Source organism: Pholcus phalangioides, unplaced genomic scaffold (genome assembly GCF_987345545.1).
Source record: "Pholcus phalangioides strain wild (caught in Gottingen) unplaced genomic scaffold, Ppha-v1.0 ptg000003l_1, whole genome shotgun sequence".
In the NCBI taxonomy this organism is placed as follows: Eukaryota; Metazoa; Arthropoda; class Arachnida; order Araneae; family Pholcidae; genus Pholcus; species Pholcus phalangioides.
Window position 1 is genome coordinate 24,842,781 of NW_028301596.1, and position 15,526 is coordinate 24,858,306.

A 15,526-nucleotide genomic window follows, 5' to 3' on the forward strand; every position below is an offset into this window, starting at 1 on the left:
GGCAATGTATCGCGATGTAAACTTTTCAATATTGTCCAGTCCTATTAGCCATAAGTGAAGACACAAAGTTCTTTACACAACATTTAATTCAATAAAAAATTATGCACACAAAATATCTAAATGTGACGAGTACTCAAGTGAAAAATTATGTTTAAATATTTGTTAAAATTACAGCTTCTCCTCTTAGGAAATATGAATGTAAAACAACAGTTGAACAAAATTGACATCTTTCTTCATTTATCTTTCCTCTAACAGATCACCAAGTAGGCGGCATATCAGACAGACTTCATCAGCAGCTAGCAAGGAAATTTATGAAACTTGTGACAAAAAACCATCAAGGATTATAGCTAGAATGAATGGTTCTTCAACCACTGCACAGATTCGTCCATATGATAGTTTTAGCCATAAAGTTAAGGTTTCTGAACATGATAGGAAGCCAAGAGAAGCATGGACTAATAATAAAAGGTATGGACAGTAGTTGAAAACTGCCAACCCTTATTATGTATGTTGAAAACAGTAGCCTTTTTCCCTTCCCTCTTGGCTTATTACGACTTGTCTGTGATAAATGTTTAAGCTGATTTGCTGGTGATGTGATTCATTTAATGTTTATTAACAATCATGAGTATTATTAATTCATTTATATTGATAATTCATTGATGATTGATATAGGTTACTCACAGATACTATATCTCATTTGACCCGAAAATGTTTGTCATGATTTTAGACACAATGTCTAAATAAGTGTGAATTTTCATTCAGTAAAATATTTATATATTTTGTTATTGTATGTGCTAAAATTTATGCTATACTGCCACTTATGGAGCCATGTATGGAGCTAGTGGATAGTGCACTTATAGCATTCCCATTTGGAACATTTTGTCACTTGGTGCAACTCGTATTCATCGTCTCAACTTTGACTGATGCTCAATGAGATTTTTCAATTAAGATATTCTCGTGTTTACAACATTTTTCAAAGTATGTTTTGAAAAATGTTTCAAGTGTGTGTGTAGGATCTACTGTATGTTCGTCAGAAATGAACACATATTTTTTTGATTCATGAATGAAGATTTCTCTTTGCTGAAAAAATGTGCAAGTTAGTTCAACCAGATGTACAGATGCTGATTGTAAGATGAAATTGAATTGTCATGAGTTTGATTCTTAACTTATGGCTGGTATCTTTAACCGTTTAAAGGCCAAACTATAAAATCACTCATTGTTTTAAAATTTGAAATTTTTGCATGCCTATGCATAGATCAACTTTGAAATTTGAAGAAAAAAATTTTTTTCTTCGTTTTTCATGATGTTTCATTTATGGAACATTGGCACTTGGGGAGAAGTGAAAGCGGAAACTGGTATCGCCTATATTCTCGCGATTTTTTATTTCTGGATTATTTCAAATTCGCAACACATACCGATTTTTTTACCATAAAAATGTGAGTGATGAAAATTCAAATTTTTTTATAATGTCCGTGATAAAAGAAGGAAAACATCTTTGATGGACCCGTTTGTCACATTGGTAGCATTTATATATAGTGTTTTTGGCAAACTGCACACTGTCCTTGCGTTGCAGACACAATATAATGGCCATCAAATGAACTGACATCTTTTTCAGTTGACAATGTGGACCTGGGTGAACCTTCTTTCGTAGAAGGTTTATTTTGACTCCTCTTTGGAATTTCAAATGCAAAATAAGATCTGCTTCTTGCAACTATGAATGAATTATTTCAACGTGCTATAATGGTTATATGGCAAATCTTTTCAAATGGAATCCAGAGCTGAGGTTTTTGATCGAATTCTAGAAAGAATTTTTTTTATCCCATGCATTGTTTTTTTTTTTTTGGATTGCTTAAAACTGCCTTTTCTTGAAACTTTCACAGGAGTGTTGCACTTTTTCTGCCCTACATTTTTTAAAAACATGTTACGTGAATTTCTAATACGTCGTCCTCGATGTTGCAAAATATGTATATCTAGCATTCCACATTCATCGATGGAGCTGTTGTCTCTAGATCATTTTCAACAATAACATCATCCGTGATGTTCCCATTTTCATTAGCAAGTAATAAGCATATATAGGCGAGTTATAAATATCCTACTAATTATGTATATATCTAAATGTTTCTAAATATCCTACAGCTTCTAATGTGAGATATCTTCCACACATGGTTACATACAGCTGAACATAAAAAGACTATCTACGATTACCGATCATGGTTTGATTAATCTGCAGTTCACAAAAACATATATTTCCAAGAATGCAATAATAAAAAGTACTCAACCAATATAAATATAAACGATTCACTCCCCAGAAAGCACATTCCTCTGTTTCACATTACTTAGAATTCGCCGCCATACACATGTCAAATGATGACACCACCCTCTGGGGTTCGAATGGGCAAATCGAGGCAGTGCACTGCATATTAGATATCCCTAGAATCCAGCTCTCTTGAAAGGCCAATGTTCCATAAATAGAACATGTATATTTGAAAACGAGTAGCTCTTCAATGTTTAACAGTACAAAGAAACTAATTGATTTACTTTGATTGATGTATTAATCTGTTGTAATCTGATGTAATTTGTGAAACACACAAAATAATTTTCAATTTACTTCAAAATTGAAATTTTGGCGAATTTTAATTGAAATGGGGGAAAAAATGCCCAAAAAATGTCAAATTTCAAAATTCTTCAAAAATATTGAATTAACATGAAGTTTCCGAATTTGTTTCAAAAAATACTTTGAATTCTTCTCTATATACGATAATACACCAGAAATATTTGAATCAATTTTTACCAGATATTTTTGCAAATAAAAAACTGTTCCATCTATGGAACATTGGCCTTTTCTTCCTTTTGTTCTGAAGGACCACTTGACTTCTTTCTCACTTTTTCTGGTGTTGATGCTCGTGTTCAACAATGCCCCGCATACACACATACTTCTTCGACATAAAACTCCCTTGTAGGTATTGTATTTTTTTAAGTGTATGACTTTTCTTCTGGCCGTGCATCCAGGCTCCCCCCCCCCCCCAACTACTTTGCTAACACCTTCAGGTCTTCTCTGAGTCTTTTCATCCAGTAGCCATGGTTCATTGTTCAGGGAAGCGATTTGACTTCAATAATTTAAAACATAATTTCATAATTTAAAAAAAAAATTACATTGTTAGATATTAACGCCACACAGGCCTAACTCATGTCGATACACTTCTGTGTTTAGCCATCAACTGACTCTTTTTCTTTTTTCTCCTGCATGCGTGCACACACACAGATTGTCCGTACCGTCACAGCTTTCAATTCTTATTTGTTGGAGGTGGCACCGCAATACTGACATCAAAATTTTGAAGGGAAAGAAAACATTGTACTTACAGTGTATATTCAATAAACATTTGCTTCCGCTTGTTGATAGTTTTATTTCTTTTCAAACACCATCAGAATTACAAATATGAACACAAAGGCCAAAACATGCAAATTGCTCAATCAGGTGGCGAAAATTGATCTATATGTTTGAACTAAGTGGATTACCAACCTTTATGTGACAAACACTTTCGATATGTGAATTTTGAATGCAAAAAATAATTCAATATTGCTTGTCTGTGATTCATATTCTTGCACTTCCACACAGTTGTTATTCTTGAGTTTAAGTAATTCATGAACGTACAGGAATTCATTACAAGTGTTTCCATTTCGGTAGTGTTCCTCAAAGTGAGCTTACTGGCTCTTAGGAGCATCACCAACCTCTATCAGGACAACCTGTTAACCATTGATGTTTGAATCTGTTCGTAAGCGGTGCTTTTATGAATGCACAATAGCTACTGCACTTTTCTGCTAGCAGCAGATGAACCATGACTAGGGTAAAAGAAGCAGCGGATGATAAAAGTTTGACAATTACTGCATATGACAATGACTGTCATTATGCATAAAAAACAACATATAAAAAGGCTATTGCCATAGGTGAATGAGCAGTAATGCTAATCAAATTATTGCCCCACCACATTATGCCATAGGGCCCCCAAGGCTAGGCTCCTTGGCGGGCTGCTGCTGTAGTGTAGCAACGAGAAAAAAAATGATGAGAATCTTCTCTGGGGCCTGAAATCAGAACCTGTTACTAGCCCCTGCTTTGTGGGGGGGAGGGGGCATGGCTCTAATAATGGCATTAGCAAAACCATTCCCAGGAGGATATTGGTCAATTACAGTGCATCTGGAATGTATATAGCGCATATTCAAAAAGGAAAAAAAACACTTCAGCTCTGTTTATTTTATAGAGGAAACAAGTACGATTTTCCGTTTGCAATACTTTTAGTTTTTTTTTCTATTTTTCTGTCCATAGGCACGGATATTTACAAAGACTGTCTTGAAAAAATTATCAGAGTTTTTGAAAACTCCTCTCACACATCCCCCCATAGCCCCTTTATGTCCATTCATGGCCCCCAAATGGTGTCTGAGACTGGTATCCCTTTCTCTTGAATAGTCTCATTGCCTACTTTGGGAAACACTGTTTGGGGAAAACTATCTCTTTCCTGAGTGTTACTGGAGAAAATTAATTTTTCAACAAATATTTCCCATTAATTTTTTTTGAAATTTTTTTACATTTTACTATATTGCAACAGTAATTTTCCAGATTTCCCAGGATTTTGGGAGCTGAAAATTGTAAGAAATTCCAGGAAACTGGCGGGTGTGGGAGTTCCTGCTCGGAAACCCTAGCTCAGACTGTTCTGTTGGAATGGGTATGTTGAGGCAAAGTACTCACTACTTCTAAGTAGTAGGTGCAGGGACAGCACCATTTCATCATGAACTCTGGCACCACAATCTAATTAAGAAATGCAGAAAATTATTCTAACATGTGGGAAGAAACCATGAAACAATCTAACTATTAAAATAAGTTATTTGAAAGTTTGATTCTAATTCTGAACTGAAAATTTATTCATATTATTAGTAAACTGAGCTGATCAATTTATTTTATTGAATCTTTTATCTGAACTCATTAATAACATTGTGCATTCATTTTTTTTTTTTTCTCAAGCTTTTGCATTTGAACTCATGCCTAACAGTTTATTTCTAGCTTGGGAAGTGTTTCATTCACACCTGATACTCAACACAAGCAGATAAATTATGTTGATGATGATGATGGGGTATACAGGATATCAAGGCATATTTACAGTAATGATTTTAATGTAAGTATCCCCATGTATTGAATTTTTTTTAAAACAGCATTTTTGTGGACAAAACTGATAACTTATTTCATTTTAATAACTATGCAACCTCTTGCAATATGTTGAATGACGTATCTGAGTTCTGTTATTTGAATATTTTCTTCTAATTGGAAGTATGCCTCTGGGACAGTAGTTCTCAACCTTTGGAAGCCTGCTGCCTGGTTGATTTCTTTTTTGTGAGTGGAAGGCCTGATCATATACATGACAGTGGTTGAAAAGCACTGCTCTAGGATCAACAGTTCACCTCCAATTTGCGGCCAAATAACTTCAGTAATTGTCATGTATATGAAGTGCGTCCTGTAAGTTTTAATTCAAGAATGAAAATATGTGTCATGAAATAAAAAATCTTTTCTTTTTACATAAAAATTTAAAATTTTTACAAGATCCCTCTGACTTTGAATTAGAAAGTTGTTGCCCTGTCTCCTGCGCCCAACAAAAATTAAATATCCCACATTTTTAGTGCAACATTGGCTGAGATATTTGGATTCAAAATACAGAGAAAAGTTGGAAAGAAACAGCATAAATGAGGGAAAGAAGCATTAATGTCTGTTAGTTCATGCTGTTCTCTTCCAAACTTTTCTCTGATTTTGATCTCAAATATCTCAGCGGGTATTGCACTTGAAAAAATTGAATTGTTTTGTTGGCCTCAGGAGAGACAGGGAAACAATTTTTCAATTGAAAATCAGAGGACCATATAAAAATTTCGATTTTTTGGCAATATATTTTTACTCTGAACATTGGCACAGAGTTATTGCTCAACGCAGCATTTTTTGAACATTTTTTAAGTTGATACCATACCTTTAAGGTGAGCGATTGATCAGATAAAACTCAAATTAGGACTCAAAGAACATCCTGTACAGAGCCTCCCTTCCCCCCTCCCGACTTTTTATCAATTGTAGCGATTCGGCTAATGAGATGGAAAAAGTTGTAGTCAAATGAGAGAGAACCTTAGCCAAATGAATGCGTCACTAAATGCAGATTCCAAAACAACTTATATCAAGTTCGAAAAATCAAGATTCGAAAATGCAAATCATGTACAAATAAAAATTGTCTAATTAACAAGGTAAATTCTTGTACAAAAAATTAGAGATGTGAGGTGAGAATATTCTCTGAGAACAATAATATTCTGAGAATATTCTCCTGGATGTAAAAATTAGAGAATAATCGAGAATATTCATTTTTCTTTTAAATAATTTAAATTTTTTTACTAATTTTGTTTATATTGTGACATATAAATCAGTTTTACCTGAAACATTTACAACAAAACAATTTTTGGTATAATCACCCCCAGTAACAACTTTTAGTTCGAGAATATTCTCACAATAATCTCCATGTCATGATGAGAGTTTTTAAAAGTTTGGTTATAAAGATTTTAGAAACCTTTAGATTAAAACCTTAAAAAATTATTTTAAAATTAGATAAGTTTTCAGAAATAAATTCAAAACAAAAGAATTAAATCAAAGTTGATTGATAAAGGAAGCTATTCTTATATAATCACCTTCATTCTAAGATACAGAACTGTTTTCTTCAATGCACATACACTTAAAATTCTGTATCACTCACATTTCTTTAAAAGTTGTGTAATTCAGCCATGTTGGTTTAATTTTCTTGCTTTCAAACCAGGGTTTAAGCTATGGTCGCATTTTTCGCAAAATGTGAAATAAAATCCTATAATGCAAAAATAGTAATAGCCACTTTCGCAAAAATGCATACAGGAGGTACGCAACAAGTAGACACCCAACCATCAATCATTACATTAGCATTGTAGCATTTTGCTAAAGCTTTTTCCTCCATTTTCGCTTTTTTGCGAAAGGAATTTTTAATCCAGCTTAAACCCTGTTTCAAACTTTAATATTGTGGTGTCTACAAACTTCAATATTCCCATCTTGATGGAAGAGACCGAGACCAAGAGTCTCTCTCAAAGGACTACTATTATAAATTATTAGAGAATATACCTATCAAAAATAATTATTCTCAAGTTATTTATCGAGATTATTTATTATAATAGATGTATTGCATATATTCTTGATAATACTCTATGGGAAGATTTTGTTAAGTGAAGAATATATTCTCATCAAACTTATAAGAATATTCTCAAGTTATTTATAATAGTAGTCCTACCAGAGAATATTCTCGAATATTCTCCTTTATGAGAATATTCTCCGAAAGATTATTCTCGTGAATTTTACATCTCTACAAAAAATATTTTAAATCTCCAGAATTCACTGACATTTTTAGCTGTCCATAATTCGAAAGCATTTTAAAAATTGAATTGTTACCTGCTGGGTTCATTAACAGAAACTGAAATACTGCTATTTGTATTTTATGTATCCATTCTTTGTCCCGCAATGGTGTTTCAATGAGGTTCATGATACTGAGGCAAAGATGCTGCTGTACTCTGATTTACCTGGGTCGCAGATTATTAGCAAAATCTAGGTCCTTTGAGAGGGAAAGTGGGTTCCTTCAAAGAAAAATTAGGGTATGGTTCCCCCTCCCTCCCTCTATCATTCAGTGCTATCTCGGTGAATCAAATAGTTCATTTCTAAAAATATGTTCAATTCAAAGGTTTATCAGAAAAAAGAGGTTAATTTACCAGCTATTACAAGGTTTTTTTTTTTTCATTGTCTACTAGTAGAGAAAGCTTGCAAAGAAATCCATGAATACTGAGAATTTCACACATGTAATAAATCTAAAATAAATATAATTAAAGGCACATTACATATTTACTAATAAAAATCAATCCATAAATTATTTTCTGATTGATTTTCCAATTTGGAAAAACTTAGCCCTTTCAATAATATATCTTGATTGAATTTAAAGCAAATGAGGTTCTGAAGTTTATCTTCTGATTCCCTAATCACATAAATATTTGCAAAGCAATTTCTTGGTGGAATGATTTTATTTTCATCCTCGGAGGGAAAAGAAGGGGGCTCCCTGAGGGTCCACAACTGTGATCTACTATCATTCATCTCCCACAATATTTTCACACCTGAATATGGGTAGCTATGTCAGTTTTCTGTTTGTGTAACTTAACTGTGTTCTTGTGTGTGTGTCCAGTGTTTGGCGTGTGTTGCGCTTAGTGAAAGGGTGCCATCTATCCTCCAAATTGCTAATGTATGTATTTGAAATGTAATGTATACACATTTGTGTTGTAGGTCTATATGATCGTTGTGGCAGCAGAGTTTTTTTTTTTTCAAAGGGATAGCTAACTCAAGGTTGTAAACCTTAGAAAATCATATCTACCCGATTACCACTGCACAATCGCGGGTTGCAAACCTGGATTTCTGCTGAAGGCACGATCTGAGAATTGCATGGGGACCCAGTGCCCCTCAAGGACATCAAAAATTAAAAATATTATAAATACTTTTGCAGAAAATTTAAATATTTTGAAATAGATATATATACATTCTTATACAATCTTTTAATTTGAAATTCTTTTTGAGAGTTAGTAACCTAAAACGTTTATGTGGAAGAAATCCTTGTGCCCCTCCAAAGAATGACTCTGCATACACACCTTCGATTTTCGTGATGTGAAGCAGTGACAACTGCATAGCAGCTAGATAACAAAACTGTGGATATTCAATGTAGAGTCTTTACAGATTCGGTCATGCATAACTTTTACTTGTGAAAAAAAAATCCTAAATACTTTTTTTGACATTTCCAGCACCTTATGGTCTCTTCATATGTTTAAAGACATATTGGAAAGTGTAAATAATTTACACTTTTAGTTAAGTAGTAACTTAAGTAAAAGTGTAAATTATTTACTTTATTTAAGTTTTATTTCAGATGAAGAAAATTTTAAAAATTAGAATTTACAATACAATCTCATATGAAATAAATCAAATCATTTAAAAAGTATCTCAAAAATATATGCATGTCTTATGGAAGACTTAATGGAATAAAAATTTCACATATGCAAAGATATAAAGACCTTTTTCAATAATCACAAAATTTCATATGGCAATTTCATCGAGGATAAAAAATTTCTACAAGAAATCAAAACTCAAAGAAAAGTTTATAACTTTGATTGTGGATAAGGCTACAAATAATTTTTCTGTTATTTACAATGTGTTTTATAAAGAGTTTCTAATCAACGAATATTCTCTAAACAATACATATAGTAAAATTTACAGACCTATCAAAGAAATCTGTAAAAGAAACTTGGACAATTTTAAGAAACTAAAAATAGCAAATGATAATCTTAAATTTCCATATCTATTTGCTACAGTCAGATTTCAAAAAAACCAAATTAAATTCAGATTTGTGACATTCAATACCAGTAGCTACAATCACAAAATTGGTTTAAAATTCTTCAATATGCTTCGCAGAATTCTCAAAGAAATCGATAACAGCAAATCTAATTTCATCATTAATAACAATGTCAAAGTTTTTATCTTCTCCAAACTGATCATGTTAACCCGTTTGCCCATACAATGTACGGACTACCCAAACTTGTCCCTAACTGGACAGTATCATCATTTTTCCATGATCAGTATTTTCTCTGTTCCTTACTTGATTTGTTTGTATTTTTAATTCTTGTAAAGAGACTATTTAGTATCCACATTTTTCAACAGATGGTGTAACTTGTCCATGTCACTGAAATGCTTTTCACAAAATATATATATACATGTGCAGGTGCAAGACCATTAAATAAAAATCATTTTCCTATACAGATGCGGGAATTTTTGTTCCAGTGCACAGCTTCCCAAACTTATTGTTCCATTGCCCCCCTCTTCAGAAATTTTTTCTTCTCATCGCATCGCAACTAAAGTGAACCCACAGGATCCTATGTTACACCTGTAGCTTCTATTTCTCACTGTCCATTTATAACATGCGATGGGCCCTTGGCGTAAAAGTCTGAAGTCGCCGTCACATAAAAACATGTATGCGTATTTTTTGTTGCTATTCATCTGCAGCCGAGAGTGATGACATCCGCCTGCGATCGCATGCAAATGAGGCGACCTTGAAGCCGATTGGCTTGGTTAGACACGTGCTGTCGGGAGTTTTTCCTTTAAATACCGGCCGTAAGTTGTAACAACGCTCTCTCTCTTCTGCTCTTCCTTTGTTTTGTTCATTCAAACTAGAACCCTCTAGTTAGACGGTTCTCCGTCTTGCTACCACATTATTTGGCCTTAGGCTGGGAAAATGATCCAATAGTTATTCAAAATGAAATAGTTTAAAGTGTCTGAATTTTTTTTCCGGCAGGTCCGGAACCAAAAGATTATTTTATCTTCATAGTTGAAAAAACTTTATTGCTGGTGTTGGACGGAAAATAACATAGCAGTTGTCCTCGTCTAAAGGTACAGGCAGTAACGTAACATCGAGCTGGTCCAGCCTTCAACCGAGAGACCCCTCTGGAGTTTGTCCGGCCCTCAACCGAGAGGCCCCCTGGAGCTGATCCGGCCCTCAACCAAGAGGCACCCTGGAACTGATCGACGTGATCCGGTCTCCAACCGAGAGATCTCCGTGGTACTGACCAGACTACACTGCATCGAAGTGACTGTCAACCTCGGCTTCCCGACCGGCAAATAAGAGACTGATTATTGACTGACCATAAACTGGCGAGAGGGTTCCTTTCTCAATATTGAATAGAGGGTTTTATGTAGAATAATATTCTGTGTTAAAATTGTGTAACTAACGCCCAAACTTAAAAAATATTTCCATGCGAAAGTTTAGTTGTGATAATTTTCCACTTGTCGTTTGCTACTACAATTACTGGATATTTTGAACCGGGCAAGCAACTCCCATAAGGGACGTTGCACATTCCATTGCCCACCAGGGGGCGATATGGCCCACTTTGGGAAACACTGTTCTAGTGTATGCAGCGCTTTTAAATTCTAACTGTTGTAATATTTTTTGGAAATTAAAAGTGAAATGAACAAATTAAATGCATTCTTGCTAGATGATGAACTGAATTCTGACACAGATTCAGAGCTGTCTTCCAATTATCTGGATTATTCTTCAGATGACTTATGTAGTGTGCTCAGCTCTGATAACGATTTGAAATCTGTCGAAATTTTTACCAAGGTTGACGTGAAAAATCTACTTTCTCCATGTCCTCTGTTCAATTTCACTGGTATTCCTTCTGTGCACATGAAAGTTCACATGTAAAGTCTGAGTGAGGTTTTTAAAATCTCTAAAATATTCCTCATTGCATAAAGAGTACTTTCAAAAAGGAAACATTTAGGGGTTTTTGTACTCCAAAATAATAAAATAAAAAATGATGTAAAAGTATTAAAAGTGAAAAGAAAAAAGAAAGACATTCTCACATTTTCTTATTCTATTAAGTGTAGTGTTTAATTATATGCAGTAAAAAGTGACTTTTTTGTGAACATTTCTGGTAAAAAATTGACCAGCTAAGGGGTTAAATCCATTGAGACTTTTGATTTTGAAAATCTTTTCGCTAACATTCCACATAATGAAATTATAAACATCTGTGAAAATATCTATACAATAACTTGAAATTCTGTACTTCTGAGAACTATTTATTTTATGGTATTAGTTTGTATAAACAAACCCGGAAAACAAAAATTTAATTTCTCACAATATTACAGGCTTCAGATATCAGGATTGTTTGGTTTAAACTTTGGTTTTAACCAAGTGGTTTTTTTTCAAAAAATCAAATAAAAGTGGCCTAATTTTTTTGAAAATTTTTTCCTTGAAAAATGTCATATTGGTTCATTATTAGCCAAAATTTTTCATTTTTATCACATTTTATATTCTTGGGGTACATTTAGATGGTATATCTTTAAATGGCATAAGATGGTATAAGTTTTTTTTTTTTTTTTCAAAAAGTCTCATAAAAGTGGCCTGAATATATGTATTTTTTTTCATATGAACTATCTTAGTTATTTAAAGTTATATACAGAAGTCAAAATTTCTCATTTTTACCATATTTTCTAACTTTTGGCTACATTCTGATGCTCTATCTTTAGCAAATTCATGAATAAGGATTGCATCATACATCTAAATGTATTATCTCACAGAATTTCATTTTCTCTTCACAAAGAAGCAGCAACAGTAGTGACACCATCATGCTAGGGGCAGGTGGTCCTATAATCCAATAAAGACACCAGCTGTCTTTAAAGGACAAAGACTAGTGTACTAGTAGTTACATTACCTCACAGACATTTTCATTTTTTTTTCCCATAAGAAATAGCACATCTCGCACTGTATATCACCCAGCCTTAATATTCAACAGTTTTTTATACTTTCACATGGTTAAACCTATTTAATCAAGGTTCTACTGTATAGTAGTAACAGATTGATGAAAAATAATCAGCTATGATATACAGGGTGATTATAATTTGAAGAGTTTTGATTCCAAAACTATACAATAAGTACTGGTCAGAATAACTTGAAAATTTGCATGGAGACTCCTGAATGGAAATTTCTTTAGCAAAAGAAAAAAGTACAAAATGTGCAAGTAGATAATGCTGTACTTAACCAGCAGTATAATCTATTTTGTGCAACCACATCATTTCGGCACTTCCACAGCATCAGTGTTGTGGATAGAACAACTTCTATCAAGATGCACATTGCAATACCAGCAAAGCAGTCCTGAAGATCCATTTTGACAATAACAGGATGGCACGGCACTTTGCCGGTCGTCAGTTCACTTGACCTTAACCCTTGCAACTTCTGGCTTTGATGGGTACCTCAAAATGTTATGAACAGTGGTCATAAGTGCTATGAATTGCAAGCTTCAGCGCACTATATGTACCCCTATATGTTAGAAGTTCCTCAGGAATATTAACATGGGGGCGCATTTGGTTTAATAAAGGTGAATTGCAAGCTTATCCACATCTCAAGTTGTCACCTGACGTCAATAAAAACGTTTTTTGGAAATCATAAAATGTCTCAAACATGACGTGATAAAATGGTCATTATGTCCATTTTGGAAAAGTCAAAAAAATTACCATTTGCAAATAGGTTGACTTACAGAAGATAGATGCGCTATTCAAAGAGACGGGAAAAAAAGTAAGACTTTCTGGTGCTGGTCAGATTCGAGCCCAGTCCATTCGAGGATTGTTTTTATGTATCTCATGCCATGCCTCTATCGATCACGCTATCATAGCAGTAACTGTTCTGTGTTATTTTGAGGAGACTTTAAAAGTATTGATTAGTTATATTACAATTACCGTCAAGTAATCTCTTGCTAAGTTTAGCCGATGGCAGTTATTTTTTCGTTTCTTTTATTTTTTTTATCCTTGAAAAATATAGTAATATAATAATAAATGTAATTATTTGCATTATTTATAGTTATCGAAAAAAAAAGATTTAAAAAAATCAATTTTTTTAGTTCAATGTACACGTCAAAGAATTTGTTGCATCTTTTTCAATTGTTGGCAGATTTTAGATTCTCTGATCTTTCGTAAAAAACATGATATGGGAGCAATTATAATTTAATGTGTTTATAAATTTATATGAACAATTTCTCATTGAAAAGTTTTACATTTCTATTTAAACAAAATCACAATTAAAGGTACTTCATTTATCTTGTAACCAGTAACGAATAGGCCTCAGGTAATTTTGAAACACCCTCTGAAGGTTCCTTAAAAAACATTTTGGATAATTTTGATATTTTCATCTGGAACAGAATTTTTCAGTTTGAAAGAAATTTGTGATTTTTATGACGCAAAATAATTTACGCCATTTAATATCAAGTCATTTCGTTTAGGTCATCAAGTATCACTTCATTTCCTGACCTTTATTGTTCGTGCTCAGTAAATGGCTTTGAAATGACATGAATATTTTTTTGACTGACATCATTCAGAGAAAATGACAAAATTTTCACGTCATATTTGACGTCAAGTGACTACTTTGGTCATGACCATGGCATAATTTGATCTGTTGTTGAACAAGAATTTTTGTGCTTTCACCTCATAGCCAGAACATGGTGGACAACATATTTAGCATTTCTTGAGTAAGCTATAGTTTCTTCGATTACTTCACTTTTTTGTGATGTTTTCGTGAATTACGAAATCGTATAATGCTATAATTAAGTTATCATTTTGCCATGACTGGCTATTGTTTCCATTCTGCAAACAAATTTCCCACGTTGTTGGATGATGTCATTAATTTTACATTTTTATAAGTATCTTTTTCCTTAAAAATGAACTTTGTAATGACATTGTGCATTCATTTTTTTTTCTCAAGATTTTGCATTTGAACTCATACCTAACCCTCAGGAATATTCATGTCAATTTTCAAGTCATTTGGACAATCTTTCTTTTTTTACAGTGTTTTGAAATCAGAACCTTAGTTATAATCACCCTGTATATCGTAAAACATCGCTTATTAATCTGCATTATTTATGCTTCATTAAATACAGTATATTCACCTAATTTTTATTATAGTTTTTGCAAATTAGCTTCCTAATTAAGCATAATGAAAGTAACTGGAGAAAGCATCTTTATATATTATATGATTAATAACATGATTAGGAATTTTCAAACGCAGTCAGTCATTGAGTTACGCAAAAATAATTAAATTGCAAAAGTTGGTTTTTGTTAAAATGTTAGAAATATTTATTGATTAATTAATATGTAAATAGTATTAATTACATTAATAAACATTTATTTTAATTATTAAAAGTTTAAATGACTTTTAAGAATTTTTATTGTTTTTAATGTTAATGCTATTTAAACCAAAAAAATGGTTTAAACTAAAAAAAACCCGGTTTTTAGGGTTTTTTTACCAATTCTGCTCCTTGCATAACATATGAAGTTGGACCTGCTTATAACATTGTCTGAAAAAAACAATGAATTTGTTTGTTATACATGAACTTTGTTATATCCGTACTGGCTTGCAAAATGGTATGCTGACGCAAAATAAAACATAGTTTAAAAGCACATGCCCATTTTTCAATGATATAACTACATTAAAAATAGATTGTTAGGGGCCGTTAAAATATTAAGTAAGCACATTTTTTGCCATTTTTGACTCCCTTCCTCCCCCCCCCCCCCCGTCAGCAAAGTTTCGTCATCAATATATACATGCTCTAAGCATGTATTTCTTCTTTGTTAATATATTCTTATTCTTTAATCGCAGAAAGAAAGGCCGGCTTTTTCCTGTGATAAAGAATGCGACCACCTATATATATACACAGGGTCGCAACTAGGGGGAGCAGGCGGGTGTCGTGCTCTGGGCGCTGGACCAGAGCGGCCACAAATTTCATTCTCAAACCTTACCTTCAACATTACGAGGGGGCACCAAAATGCGCCCTTGCCCTGGGTGACCAAGCATCTAGCTGTGGCCCTGTATTTACACTCTTTTCTTCTTTGAAATAAGCTAATGCCATACCTAGTAAAACTAAAAAAGCT

General features: G+C 33.2%; 1 protein-coding gene across 2 annotated transcripts in view; it reads left to right on the forward strand.

The window, feature by feature from the left end:
* Positions 1-15,526, forward strand: part of Ptpmeg (protein tyrosine phosphatase Meg) — a 595,691-nt gene that overhangs the window by 333,529 nt on the left and 246,636 nt on the right. For both annotated transcript variants that reach the window (XM_089247192.1, XM_089247198.1), the window contains 2 exons: positions 256-465; positions 5,051-5,162. In XM_089247192.1, coding sequence (XP_089103318.1) covers positions 256-465; positions 5,051-5,162 — 322 coding nt within the window. The remainder of the gene's footprint in view (positions 1-255; positions 466-5,050; positions 5,163-15,526) is intronic.